Genomic DNA, 20112 nt, shown 5'->3' with positions numbered 1-20112 from the left:
AAAAAAAAACAATAAAATAAAAAATAATCTTATTTTGTTATTGCCTTCTTTTGCAGGATTTAACCATTTTGTTTCCTTTTGAGCTACTTTGTGTTGCTTGTTCTTTACCCAGTGTGCTCCTTTTCCAAATGTGCCACTTTCCTTTGCAAAACACACTGGTGCTCTCATTTATTGTGTTGTGGCTTTGCATTTCTGTTCTCTCTCCCTATGTTTGCCTCCATGACTTCTCCACAGTCTCCTGTTTCCTCACCCTCTTTTGTTTATTGCAGACCACCCCTATAATGATTCGTCCTTAAGAAACCACCCTGACATGTATAGTGGTGAGTCGTGGGAGTAACTTCCTTGTCCTAACCCAGTTTGGCTAACTTGACTGATACCGTGACATTAATTTCTGCTGGAGCTGACGACTGGCCAGGCCAGGTACTAAAAGGACACCTCAGGACACTGTCCACCAGAAGGAAGGTGGCCAGTGCTAGATTTTGAGGTGACTTACATTGGATGTGCCCCCCCACCTACTGCCAATGTACGAGCCTCAATTTCCTGAATTCTGAACAGGTAGTTTTAACCAGGTAGGGCCAAGGACTCAGCAGAAGCCAGGAATCAGTGGTAGATGGATGGAAAGTTTACTTTTGCATCACTGTGACCAAAATATCTGACAGAAAACAACTTAAGAGATGAGAGATTTATGTTGGCTTATAGTTTCAGAGGGTTTCAGACTATCATGGTAGAGAAGGCAGGTCAAGCAGCTTAGTTCATGGCCAGCAGGAATGTGTGATAGAAGCCATTCACATCACAGCAGTCCAGGAATCAGGACCCAAGGGCCAGATATCCTTCAAAGGCCCACCCCTAATCATTGACTTCTACCAGTGAAACCTCACCTCCTAAAGGTCCCACATGCCCCTAAAACAGCACCAGGAGCTGAGGAATAAGCGTTCAAAGCATGAGCCAGGCTGGGGGTACATTTCAGACTCCAACTGTAATGGAGATTATCTGAGAATAGGTGAGTGTCCACAATTAGGAGAAAACAGGAAATCTGGTTCCTGCTGACACTATGAAGACCACAGAGAGCATTCAGCTGAGTTAACTCTTCTGTGCCTGGATCTGAACCATCCCTGTGCTTTGGAGACTACCTCTCCCCCCTGGAGTGCTGCTTTACAGCTGGTCTCAGGTCCCTTTAAAGTTTCCCTAGAAAGTGATAGTAAAAGTCCTGTTCTGTGAATTCTCTTTCCAGGTGAGTATGAATGATGATGGGGCATCACTGTCCTCGATACCTAGTGTCCCTTCTCTCTTCTGGTGGTGCATGCAGCTCTAGTGCCCACCAGCCACATTTGCAAGTCATGGAACGATTACAACGAGTTATAGTTCTAACATACCACAGCTCCCTGCTAGGTCTGATTAATACGGGAACTGGCTAATTCCACACCGGAGTCTCCCCTCACTGTGGCTCAAGAATGTCTTGTTTTCCTTTAGCAGTCATTAGAATCAGCATTTGCTGGCTCTGGCAAGGCAGCTGCCCCATCATCAGCTATGCACTGAGGCTGCATGTCCCCAAGGGAGTTATTAGGGGCTCACATAGGCAGGAAGTGTCTTTACTGCAATGTGCTCATCTAAGCAATAAGCAGTACCTGGTTGGAGGATGGGACGAAGAATGAGAGCCAGGGAGAATGTAAAGGCTCCAATTTGGCACCAAGCAGATAGAACCACACTGTGATTGTGCCAAAAAGATTTACTGCCCAAGGAAGCAGGGGACCTTTGTTGGCTTCTGGGGATCATTTGTTTTCAAGATAATGGGGCCAACCACTATTGTGTCAAGAGTCCTAGAGCACTGGTGTGAGATGTGCTTTCTTCTAATTTGAACCCCAAGAATCTATTGTAGGAAGTATTCTGAAATCCATCAGAGCCAGCGGATCCCTTAAAGATCACCTTGTCCAAGTTCTTTGCTTTATGTAAGGCAAGAAAATCTAAAGTTGTTTTATCCAAAGAGGATGGCTAAGCGAGTCCAGCCACATAACCCAGTTTATAGCCTGGAGTCAGTATTTTTTGCAAGAAAATGAGTGAGATTTGTGAGAGCCACTCAGGGCTGTGAAACCAGCAGAGTTCTCTGTGGAAACTGATCCCTGATCCTCAGCCCACAGCAGGACAGGGCTGACACAGCCTGAAGCTGCTGGAAAGGATGTAAAGTCAAAAACGAGGCACATGTTGAACAAAGGACAGCCAAACCGACAGCTTTAGAAAGAATGAACAGGCAAGAAAGGAAGAAACTCTTCCTGAGTGCAGAGGGATGGACAGAGGACACCACTAATGACAAATATACTACATTAATGACAGTATACTCCTCTGTTTGGCTCTGAAATATGATATGTCTCTTTTATAGCAGAGGGGCCACTCACATCCTTCTGTTTTGTTCTAATGATCTGCATGGTAGATTGGCATCCTCTGAACATGGGCCAGATGGCCCCTGACCCTCTGGCAGGGGAGCCACTTGGGTTTTATCCAAAGTAGAGAGCAGGTGGTTTATAGTGTGCCCTTGGAGGTGGACTGCATCAAGTTAAATTAAGGCTCCACTGGGCAACACTGAGCATCATCATTTACTGCCTCAGAACTTTGATTTCCTCATCTGCCAAATGGGCAGATTACCAGCCTCATAGGATGGTTGTAAAGATTAAAGAGGACAATGTATGCATTGTTCCTACTAAGGAGCTGCACATATTGTCAATACTAATGACCTAAAGGCATAACTCATTGTTGAATTTAAGGGGAAAAGTTTTATGTGGACTGTATCATATATAGGCCGTCTGTTTCTAAATTAAGAGAGATGCAGAGAATTCAGGAGAAGCCCAGGAGAGAAAAGTGGGCACACTTACAGCAGGGAAAGTATTTCGCAGGGAGGAACATTACTGTACACTAAAGAAATGAAAGCTGCCCAGATCCTGAGCAGTGTGAGAAATGGTAAGAAAAAGGCGCAACAATTGCAGGAAGGGTTTGAGTTAAACTTACAGAAGACATTTCCTAGTGGCAAGAGGTATCAGATGTTTCTAGACCAAGAGTTTTTCTCTTGTTTGGTCAGCTATTCTTAGAGCCAGAAAGGTGGATGGGATGCCAGGAATCCAGCCCCATGTCTCTGGTTCTCAGTTCTGAGAATCGAAGACAACAGAGAGAACTGCATTTGGCACAGGGCCTCAGATGCGTCTGATATATTGAGCTGTTGTTATGCTGACAGGAAATGTTGAATGAAGGGCACAGCTAAGTTTGTCAGTACTCTTGGTCTTTCTCAGCAGGAGACAACAGGAATTGTTTCTCATTTGACCCTTAAAGCCAATGTGATTGAGGGAGGGTCATGTCCTAATGTCCCCTGGCCAACCGTATGGCCCTGGAGATCCATGAGCCCTCTCTGAGCCACAGCTTGAAAGAGTCGCCCTTTGACCAGAGGTTAGATGGGCCTATGCAGATGGCTTCCTGAATCTATGTAGGCATAAGCTTGGCACCTGGATTCTAGTTTTTCTTGGTATCAGAGTAGACCCCACCCTGAAGACTAGGAATGGATAGATACATCCCCAGGGTGAAGAGGCTCTCTGGAGCTCTCTACCTCCACAGTGAAAGGGACTGTCCTAACTAAAGAAACATTCATCTTTCTCTAGGCAGTTTTATGCAGTAGTCTTGGTAATTGCTGGTTCCTGTGTCTCCAGGAAAAGAAACTAAGCACCCTCCCTTGGGATCAGTGGCTCCCAAACAACCAGCTAGATTCTCCTTAAATTTTTGTGGAATCTCTCCTGCGCCACTGACCACATTTCATAACCTTCCTTTAGCTCCAGAATTCTTGTTCCTCAGCCAAGCCACCAGTCACCCTGACTCTTCTGCAAGCTTCCCATGCCCCTAAGAGTGCAGTTGAGGTGCCTTGGAGCCTCTTTATTCCCTCCCAGCTTCTCCCCCAGCTTGAGTCTGAGTTTATCAGTTGCCACCAAGGAAAGATGGAATCTCAAACAGGGAGAAGAGTGAAAACAGCACAGCAGCTCGCAAGGACAGAATACCTCTCTCCGTTAGCTCTTTGCCTTCAGATTTTTGTTTCTTTGGTTTGGGTAAAGGTAAGAAATACATTCTCAAATTGCCTGTTAAAAATAGGGACAAGTGGGATCTCCAGCTTTAGGCAGAGAGGCAACTTAGAGTAGCCACTCAGCACAAGTGCAGACTTCAAAACACAATGAGCTTATGACCTTGGGCAAGTCTTCTGACTTCATGAAGCCTTAGTTTCTTCTGTTTAAAAAATGGAGGTGGGACCCCAAAGTTTGTTGTGAGGATTAAAGATGCTGGTGCTGCAGACCAACCAGTCACAGTGCTTGGCCCTCACTGGATGCTTACCAAATACCAGTTACCTCTGACTTTCATGGTACCCTTTTGTTTTCTTTGAACTTGGTTTCTTTCACAGTTGCCTTTTCCCCCTTGAGATAGTTTTGTGGTTGTTAGTCCAAATCCTAAAAATATGATATTCCTATAGCTTTTTTTTTTTTTTCTGGTCACACTACTGTGTGTCATGGTGCCCAGAGCAAGCCTTTGTGTTAATCTGCTCCTCCCCATCCTCACTGCTTCCCTGATCCCTTGGGTTCATGCTGTCTACTATGGGTGAATTAAGTGTTCTTGGGGTCATAGGCTGACTCCTACGAACTTTGTCCCTGGGTGGAAGAGTGTGATGACTGAGATGGAACATTTTCTATAGCACAGCTCTGGAGAGACTCACCCACCTGGCATGAGCCTTCTTCCCTATGCCCAAGACTTTGTGGCCTTGACTGTTTCTGGTGACTCTGTGATGATGGGTGGGAGAAAGCTGCTTTAATGTCTGTTTCCTTGGTACTGAGAGTTGGATGGTGCTAGGGCTCTAGGTATAGATGATAACCAACTAACCGCTTAATAGATTAACCCTCAGTTGCCACTGTTCTCTGTATGTGTGTGTTATGACAGATGAAGACACCTACATAAAGGTAGTGTATAGGATAAATTGTTGCCTTCTTTTTTGATTTCTTCTCCCCATTTAACTCATTTATCCCACAAATATTTACTGAGTACCTGCTACGTGCCATGTATTGTATTATGCCAGTAGCGTAAATGCGTCAGTATGTGTTTCAGCCATTCTTCCTTTGACAAAAAGATAAAGCAGAAGGTAACTCTGTTTTCCCCAGTGGTTAATGGAGAAAAGCAGAGCATTTCTAGGACAGGAGCCTCCCTGGTCCATCCAGATGCCAGCAAATTCAGTCAGCTCCCTTAGGAAGCTCCACTTATACAGGATGGATTCCACCACTCAGTCCTCACTCCACCAGCACCAATTAAACTTGGATGAATGTCTGTTCTCACTCCAGGCATCTCTGAGTGCTCCCAGCTCCTGGCAGGTCTGCCCTCCCTCCACTTTCTGCCTATCTAACCGAGTCTAAGACCGTTCCACAACAGTCTAGGTCTAAGTCCTCAGCAGCTTATATTCATCTTTCACTCTTCTTTAGAGGCCTCTGTGGACAATCGAGCCTCCTCCAGCTTCATTTTTCCCTTGGGGTTCCTGGTTGGACAAGCCTTTCTTTCTTACCTATTTCTATAGTGCAGTACAAAGTGCATTGGGGGAGAGGCAAGGCTCAGGCAAGGTGGGTTCCATTCTATGTGGGTGTATCCAGACCAACATAGCTCTTCTGAGGGGAATGGCCTCATGATAGTGTCAGTCTATGGACTACCTGGCCTCTAAAACCTGAATGGAGTTCGTTGATTTCCACCTCCCTTGTGGCAACTGCAGCCTAGCTGAACTGTGGATCACCTCCTCTATCTTGGCTGCCATTTTCCTCCTCCTCCCATCTCACATGCAGGCAACACCCGCCACCTCAGCACCCTTCCATAGTCATTAGTGAGGAGGCAGAATGGCCCCCAGAAGCCTTTCTTTTGTCTCCCTTCATTCTCTCCATGTCTTTGCTAAGCCATTAATAATCTTCCCTGTGTGTCCCCTGTTTACGGAGCTTTGTGGCTTCACCCCAACTCCTTGTTGTCAAAGTCCCAAAAAGTAGGTTGCTTGTCCTGTGGCCCGTCTGTGCCTTTTCTTTCTTGCCTGTCCCTGTCTGAGGAGGAAGGACTGCTGCTGAGATGGCCTACCCTGGGGGCTACCACAGTGGCCCCTGGGATCCCAGATGCCAGAGATGGGACCTCTCACTGCTCAGACAGCTCTCCCTGCCCCAGGGGAAGGGAGCGTGCTTAGACTCAGAGATGCTGGGAGCTTCTCAACAGAACCTGCAGCTAGTCACACACATGTGCCAGAGGGACTGAGGACTCCAGCTTCCTATTGCACCTCTTAATAATACCCAAGTCCTGGGGTTGGTTTGAGCTGGAAGCACCCAGCAGGGGGAGTGGTGAGATGTCTCTATAGCCCAACAGCTTTGGCATACCTGGGCGGGAAACTCATGGGAGCTTTTTCTGTCCTGTTTCAGCCCGAGGAGTTGCAGAAAGAACACCCAGCTTCATGTATCCCCAGGGCACCTCAAGCAGTCAGATGGTGCTTCGTGGCATGGACCTCCTGTTGGAGTGCATCGCCTCTGGGGTGTATGTACAGTCTCGGCCTTCTAGACACCCTTTGGGAGGGTGGGTGGGCATTGATGCACATTCTGCTCTTGCCACGTTTGGAGGCACAGCACAGGAAAAGGGAAGCAAACAGCCCTGTAATGAGGACACTGCACATCATATTGTCCCTAGTCCATGCTGGCCATCTCTGCTTTGGGAAAGGAAAAAAAGGTGATGCCTAGGAATCTTGCAGGCACATGAGATCACTGGAATCTTAGCTCCATCCTTCTGTGGTGACTCTGTGACCAAGCAGCCTCCTCTGAATAGTAAAGTCCAGCTTATAGAGGGTCAGGTCCACTTTTAGAACATCTGGTGTGTCAGGCCCTCTAGAAGACAAGGGCCACATTCAGTGATGAGCCCTTTGTTTCCTGCTTGATCCCACTACTAGCCCAACACCAGACATCGCATGGTACAAGAAAGGTGGGGACCTCCCATCTGACAAAGCCAAGTTTGAGAACTTTAACAAGGCTCTGCGTATCACCAATGTCTCTGAAGAAGACTCAGGGGAGTATTTCTGCCTGGCCTCCAACAAGATGGGCAGCATCCGGCACACGATCTCGGTGAGAGTAAAGGGTACGTTGTGTGTATTTCTCATTATGATTATTTTGCCAGCCCTGAACACCAGAACACCATGACATCCTTCTCTCTGTGAGTGGGGAGGCAGAGGGAACGTGGGAACTTCCAGTGTACTGACTAATGGCTGTCATGATGGTGTCACCCCTGCACGTGTGGCCATGGGTACTGAGGGAAGGAGATTCACCTTGACCATCACCCAGCTCTCCTTGGTACCAGGCTCCCTCTGCAGGTGACGTTCCTCCAGAGCCTTTTTTTCTTTCATTTTGCATTCCTGTCTATGATGTGTTGTCTTAGCCTTGTGCTGTCTATGTCATGTGCATGGCTCTGTGCTTTTATTTAAGAATGGGAGTCATCGTGGACAAGTTATTTTTAAAGTCACTTCCCTCCCCTCAAAGCAGACAGCCTACCTGAGCTGTTGCAGCAATAGAGCACCTGTCTTTGTAGGTTCCAGCCATGTGATGGGCTATGAGAGTCACTTCTCAGCCTGGGGCTATGTGCATGACTGGGACAGTGATGTCTGAGGGCAGAGGAGTACAAGAACTTTCTCTGTACACCATTGACTAATCTTGTGGCCCTGCCTTCAGCAACACATACACACACACACACACATACACACACACACACACACACACACACACAAGTTGACTCCTGTTTGATGGATAGCAAGATCTTTGAGTCTCTAATCCAAAAGTTCCTTTCTCAAAAAAAAAAAAAAAAAGTTCCATGCCTAATAGAACAAAATTTAGGCCTTGCTAAATGCAACAGAACCCCAAGGGTGTCTTAAATACCCTTGGCCTCTCAGAGCATCAGCCACTCCTGAGGACTCAATGGAGTAGATCTAAGACCAACATCCTTGTGTTTTAAAAGCCCTTTGGGGGACTCTCATAGACAAGCCCTGTTCTGCAGGTTCAGCTAACTGGCCACCTGTAGGCTGGGCTGAGCCATCACTTGAGAGGGAAGGCCTGGGACTGGGACTTGGGCTCTGCCCTCACACAGGAGCCTACCTGGCTTCTCTTGCATGCTTCGTACCATCTAACTCCCCTGCTTTTCTACCTACCTTGTCTTCCAGCTGCTCCTTATTGGCTAGATGAGCCCAAGAACCTGATCCTGGCTCCAGGAGAGGATGGGAGGCTGGTGTGCCGGGCCAACGGGAACCCTAAACCCACTGTCCAGTGGATGGTGAATGGGGAACCTTTGCAATGTGAGTCAAACCACTGTCCCACCTGGCTGTCCCCTCTGTTCTACCAGAGGTTCTGTGGGTGGCCAATATGTCCCAAAAATAAAGGGAATGAGTGACCTACTGGGCTGTCTCCTCTGGCATCTCAGAGACAAGAAACCTGCCTTATTTTTCTACGAGGGAGAACAGGGCCTGGAGTGGCCTGGAGCCTGTGGCTGTGTCCCTGTGTTTAGGGATTTCTGCTCCTTAGGGGTTCTTTTAAACCTTTTCTTTCTGCCTGGTAGCTCTAGAGCCCAGGCTGAGCGCTGCAGCTTCATCTCGATTTGGACTTTGAGTGATGGGTGAGGTTTAGCCGGTAGAGAACTCTATTGTCATTAACCAATGATTAGTCACTCTCTAACAAAGACCAATTAAAAGGCAGAATTATGTGAAAGATTATAGTTGGACCAGGAATGGTGGCACACACCTTTAATCCCAGCACTTAGAAGGCAGAGGCAGCCTGGTCTACATAATGAGTTCCAGGCCAGCTGGGGCTCTAGGGAGACTGTCTCGAATATTATAGTTGGACAGAAGGAAGAACTTCCCCCAAGAGAGGTATACAGAGGCAGTTATTGACTTTGGGAATTTTCAGTCCTGTCCAAATGAATGGAATATTCAGAGGTTCCCAGGGCCCCTTAGAGCTGGTCATGTTGGTTTAGTTTTCTTTTTTAAAAAAATATTTTCCCTATTATTTTTATTTTATGTATATAAGCTATGTGTTGCCTGCATGTGTGCAAGTACACCTGTGTTGTGCAATGCCCGTGGAGGTCAGAGAGGGCATTGGATTTCCTAGAACTGGAGTTACAGGCAGTTGTTAGCTACCATGTGGGTGCTGGGATTCGAACCTGGGTCCTCTGTTCTCTACAAGAGCAGCCACTGCTCTTCACTGCTGAGCCATCTGTCCAGTCCCTGGTCTAGTTTTCACATATTCTGTCCGGTTGTATTTACTTTTTTGTTTTGTTTTGTTTTTTTTGGTGTTTTTGAGACAGGGTCTCCCTGTAATGGGGGCTGGCCTGGAACTCACTATGTAGACCAGGCTGGCCTTGAACTCACAGAGATCACCTGCCTCTGCCTCCCGAGAGCTGGGACTACAGGCATGCACCACCATGCCTGGCATATTTACTGTTTAAATGTCTAGTCATTACTTTCTTTAAGGAGTTGAGGAAATATAAGTAGTGCTATCAACCAATTGGGGAGGGGAAAAGTAAAATAGATGGAAGGAATTCAGGTGGTACCTTAAGAGCTACAGCTAGAGAGAAAGCTGCCCCAGGGTGACTCGGTGAAGAAGAGCTAGGATAAAGAAACATAGACCCTATTCTAAAGAGAGGAAGGAGAGCTGCAGAAATGCACAAAGCTGGTGCTAGGACAGTCAAGGAGTGTGGAGGAAGAGAAGACAGTGAAAAGAAGCAAAAGGCCAGACAGCCAGTTCTAGCCTCCCTGTCCCGGGAGGGGAATGGAGGAGCAGAAGACTGGTAGCACCAAACACAAGACAAGCCCACAGCCCTCACAAGCCTCAGGCCTAACTGAAGGGCTTATGGAGAAGTGACTTCATTGGCTGGAGGGTAGTGACCAGCTGCCGTCTTAGAAGGGAACATACTATTTCACATTGAGCTATCCTGGAGGCCTGAGAACAAGAACAGTCACAAGTCAGGGAAGCTGGATTCAGCCTGCCACAGACTCAGGGTAAGTGAGATGCATCCATAGGAGGGTCTGATGCTGATAAGCTGAAAAGTACAGGTGGCAGACAGCAAAGTATACACAGGGAAAGACAGCCCCCCTACCCTTGTTGGCTAGCAGTGGACCTCATCGACTGAGAAAACTGGAGTTTCACAGTCCTGAACATGGGTCAGTGGGCGGATCAACCTCTGGAGCTACCTGTCTGCCCTGAGGCTTAATGCTATACAGTCTGAGAACTCCAGTCTACACACAACCATTTCCTCACAGCAGGGAGAGGAGGATGTGGAAAGCGCCAAGGAGAGTCTACCTGTAGAGGTCTCAGTGCTGTGCTCCATCCTCCACTCTTAACATACTTGGGAGATGCTCCTACCTAGAACACTTTCCATACCAGCTACACAAACTGTGGAGTCTGAAGAGGGTGGAAGAACACACCCAGCCTACCGAACGCAAAGCTAAGTGTGCTGTGCAAAGAAAGGAAGCCACTAAAGTGAAGGCGACTCTGGCAGACATCCGACAGACTCTTGCTCTTGTCCAGTCACAGGCTGGGCACCAGCATAAATCATAGAAAGCACAAGGGTCCCCAAGATCAACTGATCCCATTCCCAAATCCATCCGGCAGACCAGTTTTCAAAGACCCAGAAAGAGGCTCCTCTAACAATTCATCTCTTGATCTTGTTTTCCCCTTGTTTTATTGTTTAAAAAAGTAATAATACTTTTAGTAGTATTTTTACTTCAGTTTATTTTGTAAAAAGCTTTTATGTTTTTAGTTTTTATTCTTACATTGATCTAATTTTGTTGTTCAGTTTTCATTATTAATATATTTTATTAGCCCTTTGTGCCCCCCCTTTCTTTTACTATCCTTTTTCTAATATTGACTTTATCTTATTTTTTCAAATAAAAGCTTTGTGTGTCTGTTCATGTGTGCCTGTGTGTAAAGGCCAGGGACATCCTTGAGTGTCATTGTCAAGAGCCCTCCACCTTTTTTTTTTTTTGAGACTTTGGCTTTTACTAGCCTGGAATTTGCCAAGTGGGCTAGGCTGGCCAAGAGCCCCAGGATCCACCTATCTCTACCTCCCCAGCTCACACTACTATGTCTGGTGTTTTTACCTGGATTCTGGGGGTCAAACTTAGATCCTTGTGTTTACACACAGCAAGCACCTTACCAACTGAGGCATCCCCTTCTTTCATTTATCTTACTTTGTTTATAGATTTTTTTCATCAGATAATCTTTTATTTATCAGCTCTCTAGTTCTTCCTCTTCCCCTTCACAGCTCTTTACCCCACTCATCTTTGTCATTTGTTTGACCTTGCTTTCCTGTATTTTCCCTTTGCCCTAGCCTCTTCCTTTATCTCATTCATTTACTGCTTTTGTATGTATCTTAAATAATTTTTAACTTTATAGCACTTTACTTTTACCATTTTCTGTTCAACAGTCATTGATGATGTGTTAGTGGGCTTTAATCAGTTTTAAGTATATTTCTCTTCTTGTTTGGCTTGGTGTTAGTTACTGTCACAGCTGGGTTTTTTTTGTTTTGTTTTGCTTTGTTTTGCTTTGTTTTGTTTTTTCTGTTTTCTGAATGATACTGGGATTGACTTCTCAAAAGTTCAATAGGAAGATACGCAAATAAAACTGGAGGTGATCAAAAACCAACAGACGTGTAAATCACAGGACACACAAGAAATATGAAAAGTGAAAAGGCAAGGCAGCTTGGCTCTTCCAGAGGATCATGACTCCTCAACTACTGAACACAGAGACGTTAAATGAGTAAGTGCCAGATGAAGAATTCATCTGTTTACTCATAAAAATGATCAGGAGTAAAGTAGGAATCAACCCAGGACATGGAGCTGAAAGCCAACAATCTAGATGAGAACATCAGCCTCATGGAAGAGCAGTTCAGTAAGGAAACTGAAATGGAGGGGGTCAAATAGAAATGCTGAAATGAAAAACTCAGTGAATCAAGCAAAATGCCCAGTGGGAATCCTCACCAGAGACTGTACCAAATAGAAGAAAAACTACCAGGGACTGAGGATGGGGTTGAGGAAATATAGTCCATAGTCAAACATCACTAAAAAAAATTTAATTAGCATGACCATAACCTCCAAGAACCCAAAGATGTAATCAAGAGACGAACCTAAGAGACCATGGGGCAAAAGAAGGAGCTGTGATTGAAAAACCACTAAAGGCATAGAATGTCTATTCAATGAAGTTCTAGCAGAAAACCTCCTGAATCTAGCTTTCAATATGGGCATCCAAGCACAACAGGCATTCAGAACCCCAAATAGCCATGACTAGAGAAGACCCTCTATAGGACAGAGTATAAGCAAGATGCCATAAGTCCAGAACAGACCTTATCAAAAGCTACAAGAGAAAACGTTAACTCACAAACACATCAGAATAACATCAGCTCTCAACACAAACCCTAAAATTATTGGAAAAGCATGAAATAATATTTTTCAAGTCCTAAAGGTAAGTTAATCTCCAACCAAAATTGCTATATCTAGCAAACTTTAATTTTAAAATTCATGGAGAGGAACTGGCAAGATGGCTCAGCAGGCAAAGGCATCTGCCATCAGTCCTAACAACTTGAATTTGATCCGTGGAACCCACATGGTAAAGGAGAGTACTGACTCCCACAGGTTGTCCTCTGACCTCACACATGTATGCCAGGACATACACATGCATGTATATACACACAAAAATAAATGTACTTTAAAAACAAAATAAAAATCATGGAGAAATAAGAACATTTCAAGACAAATACAAATTAAAGTAATTCATGACCATCAAGCCAGCACTGCAGAAAATACTTAAAGAAATTCTAAACACCAAAGTAGAAGAAAATATCAACCAAGACAGCACAGGGAAGAATATAGCTTTCTTGAGTAGACTAGGTGAATAAAGGAGAACTAAGAAAGAATCTATCATGTCCAACGCAGTAGCCTAGCAAACCCCTACTACAAATAGGGAGAGAAAAAGAACAAATAATCAAACTACCAGGAAAAACAACCAACCAAATTACAGGAATTAGCAAACCTCTCAGTAATAACTCTAAATGTAAATGGCCTTAACTCACCAGTAAAAAGACACAGACTCAACTGATTAGATTAAAAAACAAGACCCAGGGACTGGAGAGATGACTCGGCAGTTAAGAACACTGGCTGCTCTTACAGAGGATCCGGGTTTCATCCCAAGCACCACAGATGCAGCTAACAACCATCTGTAACTGCAGTTCCAGGGGAGTCCAACACCTTCTTCTGACTTTTGCGGACATTGCATGACTTACATACATGCAGGCAATACACTCATACACATAAAATTTTTTTTCTTGGTCTATTTGAGACAGGGTCTTCCTGTAGCCCCAGCTATCCTGGAACTCACTATGTAGACCAGGCTGGCCTTGAACTCACAGAGATCTGCCTGCCTCTGCCTCCCGAGTGCTGGGATTAAAGGTGTGCGCCACCACGCCCGGCTCACATAAAATTTTTTAATAATAAATAAAATATTTTTTAAAAAACAAAATCCAACTCTCTGTTGTCTCCCAAAACACAGCTCACTGGCAAAGGTATACTTAGACTGACAGTGAAAGATGGAAATCAGTTTACCAAACAAACAGATACTGAAAACAAGCTGGTATTAACTATTCCTTTAGCAGTTAAAGTAGACTTTGAACCAAAATTAAAGGTGATAACCAAGGCCACTACATATTAGTAAAGGGAACAGTCTGTGAATATAAAAGTACAGTTCAGTCCTGATACAATAACAGTGGGTGACCATAACCCAGTCTTATCAATGGGTGGATCATCCAGATGAAAATCAATAAAGAAACTTTAGAGTTAACCTGCACCCAAAAATGGACTTGGAAAGCATCTACAGCACATCCCGTCAGCAGCTGCAGATTATACATTCTTCTCAGTCGCCCATGGGACTTACTCTAAAATAAGTCACATTTTAGGCCATAACACAAATTTAACAATACAAAAGAATTGAAATAGCTTCTTGTACCTTATCAGATAATAATGGACACTGACTAGAAATCAGTGAGGAGAGAAACCATAAAAGCTATGCACATGCCTAGAGAGCTAACAGTACACTCTTGGATGAATAGTGGGTCACTGAAGAAATATAGGAAGAAATTTTAAAATTCTTAGAATGAAACAAAGTGAAAACAACATATCAGAAGCTGTGGGACACAACAAAGGCAATCCAAGAGGAAAGTGTACAGCTGTGAGTGATTCCATTAAAAAAATCAGAGATCTTACATAAATACCCTAAGGATGTACTTCAGAGTCTTAGAAAAAAGAACAAACCCAAAAATGGTAGATAGAAAGAAATAACTAAAATCAGAGAAGAAAGTAATGAAATGGAGACTCAAATAAGAGTAAAAAATAAGATCAAGAAATTCTTCTCCAAATTAACCAAAAGAAATTGAGGACTCCCAAACTAATAAAATTAGAGATAAAAATGGAGACATTACAGGTTTTAATGAAATCCAGAGAATATTTAGGAAACAGTTCAGGAAATTACATATATATCCTAGATGCAAATGACCTGCCAATGAACAACTTAAACAAACACATAATAAGCAACAAGACTAAAGCAGTAATAGTCTCTCAAAAAAGAAAAGCTCTGGACCAGAAGGATTCACCACTAAATTCAACCAAACTCAATCTATGGGGCCAGCATGACTCATATCAGAACTGCATAAGGACACATAAAAACAAAGCAAACTACAAAGCTGGGCATGATCGGTCATGCCTATAATCCTAGCACTCAAGAGGTTAAGGCAGGACAATTGCTGTAAGTTTATGGTCAACCTTGGCTACTTAGTGAGTTCCAGGCCATATGGGCTACAGAGTAAGACCTTGTTTCAAAAAGAAAAAAACTTATTGACCAATGTCCCTCATGAACATAGATTTTAAAATTCTCAATAAAATAGATGCAAACTAAATTCAGGAACACAGTAAGATCATGCAACATGGCCAAATTGGTTTCATTCCAGAGATGATGCATGTTGGCTCAAAATAGGAAATCAATGAATGTATTATCACAGATAAACTTATGGACAGAAATCACATGGTCATTTCAACTGATGCAGAAAAGGCCTTTGATAAAGTTCATCATTCCTTTGTGATAAACCTTCCTGAAGAAACTAGTAATAAAAGGAACATACCTCAATATAGTAAAGTCTACATTACAACAAACTTATAGCCAACATTATACTAAATGGGAAAACTGAAAGCATTTTTACAGAAATTAGGAATGAGACAAGGTTGCCCAGTCTCCACACTCTTATTCAAGATAGTGCTTGAAGTCTTGGCTAGAGCAATAGTGCTTGAAGTCTTGGCTAGAGCAATAAGACAAGACAGAAATAAAAGGGATGCAAGGGCTAGAGAGATGGCTCAGAAGTTAAGAGCACTGGCTATTCTTGCAGAAGACCAAGGTTCAATTCCCAACACCCACATGGTGGCTAACAACCATCCATTACTCCAGTTCCAAGGGATCCAGCACCCTCTTCTGACCTCCTCACACACTGTATGACATGGGTGCACCTAACTACATGCAGGCAATACACTCATACATATAAAGATAAAAATATTTTTAAAAAGAATATAAAGCCAGGCGTGGTGGTGCACGCCTTTAATCCCAGCACTTGGGAGACAGAGGCAAGTGGATCTCTGTGAGTTCGAGGCCAGCCTGGTCTACATAGTGAGTTCCAGTCCAGCTGGGGCTACAGGGAAACCCTGTCTCAAAAAGACAAAAAAAAAAAAAGAATATAAATAGGAAAATAAGTTGAATTTTCCCTATTTCCAGATGACATGAAAATACTTAAAAGACTCTAAAGACCACCAGAAACCTCTTAGATTTAATAAATAACTTCCAGTAAAGCAGGTAAAAAATCACTATATAGAAATCAGTAGCTTTCCTTTATACCAATAACAGACTTGCTGAGAGAAAATATCAGAGAAAAGGTCCCATTCAAAATAGCCTCAAATAAAATAAAACCATAGGAATAAATCTAACCAAGAAGGTGAAAGACTTCTACAATGAAAACTTTAAAACACTGAAGAATGAAATTAAAAAAGAGAACACTTGAAATTGGAAAGACCTCTGTATTAGTTACTTATCTTGTCACTGTGACAAAATACCTCACCTTAAGGGAGGGTGAGTTTATTCTGGTTCCATTCCAGGACACAGTCCATCCTGGTAGGGAAGTCATGACATGAGCTTGAGGCAGCTGTTCACATTGCATCTACAGTGAGGAAGAGTGATAAATGCTGGTGCTCAGCTTGTTTCTACTTTTAATTCAGGCCAGGACCTCAGCCTATGGGAAAGCCACAGTTAAGATGGGTCTTCCCACCTCAGTTAACCTAATCTAGATAATCTCTCACAGGCATGCACAGAGGCTTGTCTCCTTGGATTCTAGATCAAGTTAACAATATTAACCCTCTCAACCTCCCATGTTCATGGGTTGGCAGAATTAATACTGTGAAAATGTCTGTATTACCAGAATCAACCTATCAATTCAACTCAGTCCCCATCAAAATCCCAATGACATCCTTCATACAGTTAGAAAAAAATCCTAAAAATGATGTGGTAACACAGAAGATCCCAAATAGCCAATGCAATCCTAGGCAGAAAGAACAATGCTAGAGGCATCGTAATAGTTGATCTCAAACTTTACTACAGAGTTAGAGTAACAAAACAGCATAATATCACAAAAATAAATAAAATAGACCAATGGAATACAATACAGGGACCTAGATATAAACTCACCCAGATACCAGCACCTGATTTTTGACAAAGGTGCCAAAAACACATCGGAGAGAAGAACAGGCTCTTCAGAAAAATGGTACTAGAAAACTTTAATGTCTATGTGTAGAAGAATGAAACTATATCCATATTTTTCAACCTGTGAAAAAATCAACTTAAAATGGATCTTAATGTAAGACCTGAAACACTGAAACTTCTAGAGGAAGCATAAAGAAAACACTTGAAGATGTGGGCATAGGCAAGGACTTTCTGCAAAAGACTAGTATCTCAGGAAACAGTCTGCAGAATTGACCAGGGGGTTATATGTACTTTAAAAGCTTCTGAACTACAATGAAACAGTCAGCAGAGCAAAGAGACAACCTGCAGCATGGGCGAAAGTTGGTCAACTACATATCTTACAGGATTATTATCTAGAATATATGAAGAACTCCCAAAATTAAACAACCAGGAAAAACAAACCATCTAATCAATAAATAGACAAATTAACAGAAGAAATAGCTCTCAAAAGAAGAAATAAAAATAACCAATAAATACATGAAAAAATGTTTAACATCTTGAGCCATCAGGAAGATGCAAATTAAAACTCTAGTCAGAATGACTGTCATCAAGAAAACAAACAGTAAATGCTGATGAAGGTGTGAGGGAAGAGGAACTCTCATCCACTGCTGGTAAAAGTGTAAACTGGTGCAGTCACTGGGAAGCTCCTAAAAAAGTTAAAAACTGGTGAGATGGCTCAGCGGTAAAGATACTTGTCGCAGAAACCTAACAGTCTGAGTTCATTCCCCAGAACCCACATAAAGATGAAAGGAGAGAACCAACTCCATAGAGTTATCCTCTGCCCTCCACATGTGTGCTGTGGCATGCACAAACACACATGTCACATGCAGACTTAATAAATACCTCATTCCCCAAACATTTATATTTGGGCTAATGAGATGTCTCAGCAGATTAAGGCACCTGCCACCAGGCCTGACCACTCAAGTTTTGAGTCCTCAGACTCACAGGATAAAAGTTATTCTCTGACTTCCAATCAAGTGCCCTGGCAGCATGCATATACACACGATAAATAAATACCTTTTATAAAACTAAAAATAGAATTACCATATAATCCTGCTATACTACTCCTGGACGTATACTAAAAGGATTTAAATCCACACATCACAGAGATAATTGCACTTCCATGTATACTGCTGCTTGTTTGATGGTAGCCCGGATATAGAACCAGCCTCTTTGCACATCCAGAGATGAATAGAGGAGACATGGTGCATGGCACAATGGAATTTTATTCAGACATAGAGAATAAGAAACGCTATTTGTATTGTCATGTTAAGTGAATAAGCCAGACTCAGAAAGACAAAAATCCCATGTATTCTCTAATATGCAGAATCTAGATTTAGCTACACACATATGTATATGTGACATGAAAGTAGACTGTGTGAGGGAGGAGAAAGAGGAGCAGCAGGGAATAGGGAGATGGGAGTGTATGACAGGAGAATATAAACAGGGTATAGTGATACATATGTATGAAAAATGTCATCATGTAACCCATTATTTTTGTATTCTAACTAAAAAAATAATTTCAAAAAAAGTTGAGGGCTGGAGAGATGACTCCGAGGTTAAGAGCACTGACTGCTCTTCCAGAGAACCCAGGTTTGGTTCCCAGTACCCACATGGCTGCTGATAATTGTCTGGAAATCCAGTTCCAGTTCCCTCTTCTGGGCTCTGCAGTTATTGCACAACACAAATGCACTTACATCCATGGAGGCAAAACAGTCATATTCATAAAATAAAAATAACTCCAAAAAATTTTAAATATTTTATTTATTGTTTTTATTTTATGTGTATGAGTGTATTGCCTGCATGGATGTAAGTGCACTAGAGTCATGCAATGCCTGCAGGGCCCAGAAGAGGGCATCAGATCCCCTGGAACTGGAGTTATGAACAGTTGTTAGCTGCCATGTGGGTGCTGGGAACAGAACCTGGGTCCTCTGCAAGAGCAGCCGTTGCTCTTAACCACTGAGCCATCTCTCACCCCTCCCCTCCCAAAAAAATTTTATAGGCAGTCAAGAAAAGGAAAGAAACAAGTGGAGAGGCAGAAGGGACAGGCACAGGGGAGAAGCTGGTGGACTCAGAAGCATGCACCTTCCTAGACAGTCATCACGTTAGGTGCTCAAATACAGCAGTCGAGGAAGCAAGCCGTGATAGGCTGTGGTGAATTACTGGAGGTCACAGGGCGGATAAACCTAGAAGCTGAGGATTGTGGTGGACTGCAGCACACATGTGCTGGCCAGTACTGAACCTGTGGCTGTTCCCAAGAAATCCCATTACTCCACCGTGAAATATGACCACAGCCTGTGGCCTGCAGGTCTCTGTCTTTATAGACTGGGGGAAGCAGGCAATGGCAATACCCTTTAGAGCACTGTGCAGCAGATGCAGGTGTGGCAGCTGAGTCTTGTCCCTGGCAAGGTCACCTGTCACCCTCTACAGGGAGCACCTAAAAGGAGTGACTGGCAGGGAAGTTAGGTTCCTGAAATTTGCCAGGCAAAGATCTGTTCCAGTTGGTGGTGCCACTCCCTCCATGCCTTTTTGCTGAGTGGGTCCCAGGGCGGGTGATAAGGATGCTTCTTGTGTCTTCTTTTACCTTCTGCTGAGTCCCCAATTCCAGTCCCAGATTCACTATCTGGGTGGCGCCACGAGGCCAGACTCCTGCTTCCCTTGTAGGTCTGAGCAATCCCTATGAGCTCACAGCATCTGCAAGCAAAAGCATCTGCTTCCCAGCCCAGAAATCTCCAGGGATTAAAGATGAGCAAAGTGACAGCTCTATACATTTCTAGAAAATGTTTTATAGCTGTTCATCATTCGCTCGCCTTATTCTTTCTTTGAGTGGGGTAGGTGGGAGTGATGTTTCTCTAAGACAGATGCATTGCTTCATTTTCCCCAAGACCCAGAACAATTTATAGACAGGGCCAAGACCCTACATGCCCCCCAACCCCTCACCTCTGCTCTCTGTTCCCTAAGCCAGGAATAGAAGAACTATTGGTGGGAATGGCCTATGTAGGCTACATTTCTTGGGAAGACCTTTTGGCAAGCATGAAGACTCAGCTGGCACCAGACTTTAGCTAGTGGACTTGGCTTTGTGCATGTAGATGGTTCTGCTGAGAGGATGGGAAGATGGTGGCTTTTGGCTACTTAGAGGTTGCTGTATCCTTATCAGTGTACATTGGGTTAAAATAAGTGCCTGGCATGGTGACTCACACCTGTAATCCCAGCATTGGAAGGCTAAGGCAGGAGG

General features: G+C 43.7%; 1 protein-coding gene across 15 annotated transcripts in view; it reads left to right on the top strand.

Annotated features, from left to right (window-relative positions):
* The window catches only part of Nfasc (neurofascin), a 186745-nt gene that overhangs the window by 120341 nt on the left and 46292 nt on the right, over positions 1 to 20112 (top strand). For 10 of the 15 annotated variants that reach the window (XM_029558751.1, XM_017795651.1, XM_017795650.1 and 7 more), the window contains 4 exons: positions 270 to 320; positions 6450 to 6561; positions 6968 to 7152; positions 8225 to 8356. In XM_029558751.1, coding sequence (XP_029414611.1) covers positions 270 to 320; positions 6450 to 6561; positions 6968 to 7152; positions 8225 to 8356 — 480 coding nt within the window. The remainder of the gene's footprint in view (positions 1 to 269; positions 321 to 6449; positions 6562 to 6967; positions 7153 to 8224; positions 8357 to 20112) is intronic. The other 5 variants (XM_008823343.2, XM_008823336.2, XM_029558750.1 and 2 more) reach the window with 1 other exon arrangement.

The sequence above is a fragment of the Nannospalax galili genome, unplaced genomic scaffold (genome assembly GCF_000622305.1).
Source record: "Nannospalax galili isolate Female #2095 unplaced genomic scaffold, S.galili_v1.0 scaffold309, whole genome shotgun sequence".
NCBI classification, from domain to species: Eukaryota; Metazoa; Chordata; class Mammalia; order Rodentia; family Spalacidae; genus Nannospalax; species Nannospalax galili.
The sequence above is the reverse complement of the archived record's forward strand: the minus strand, read 5'-3'. Positions and strand labels throughout refer to the sequence as shown.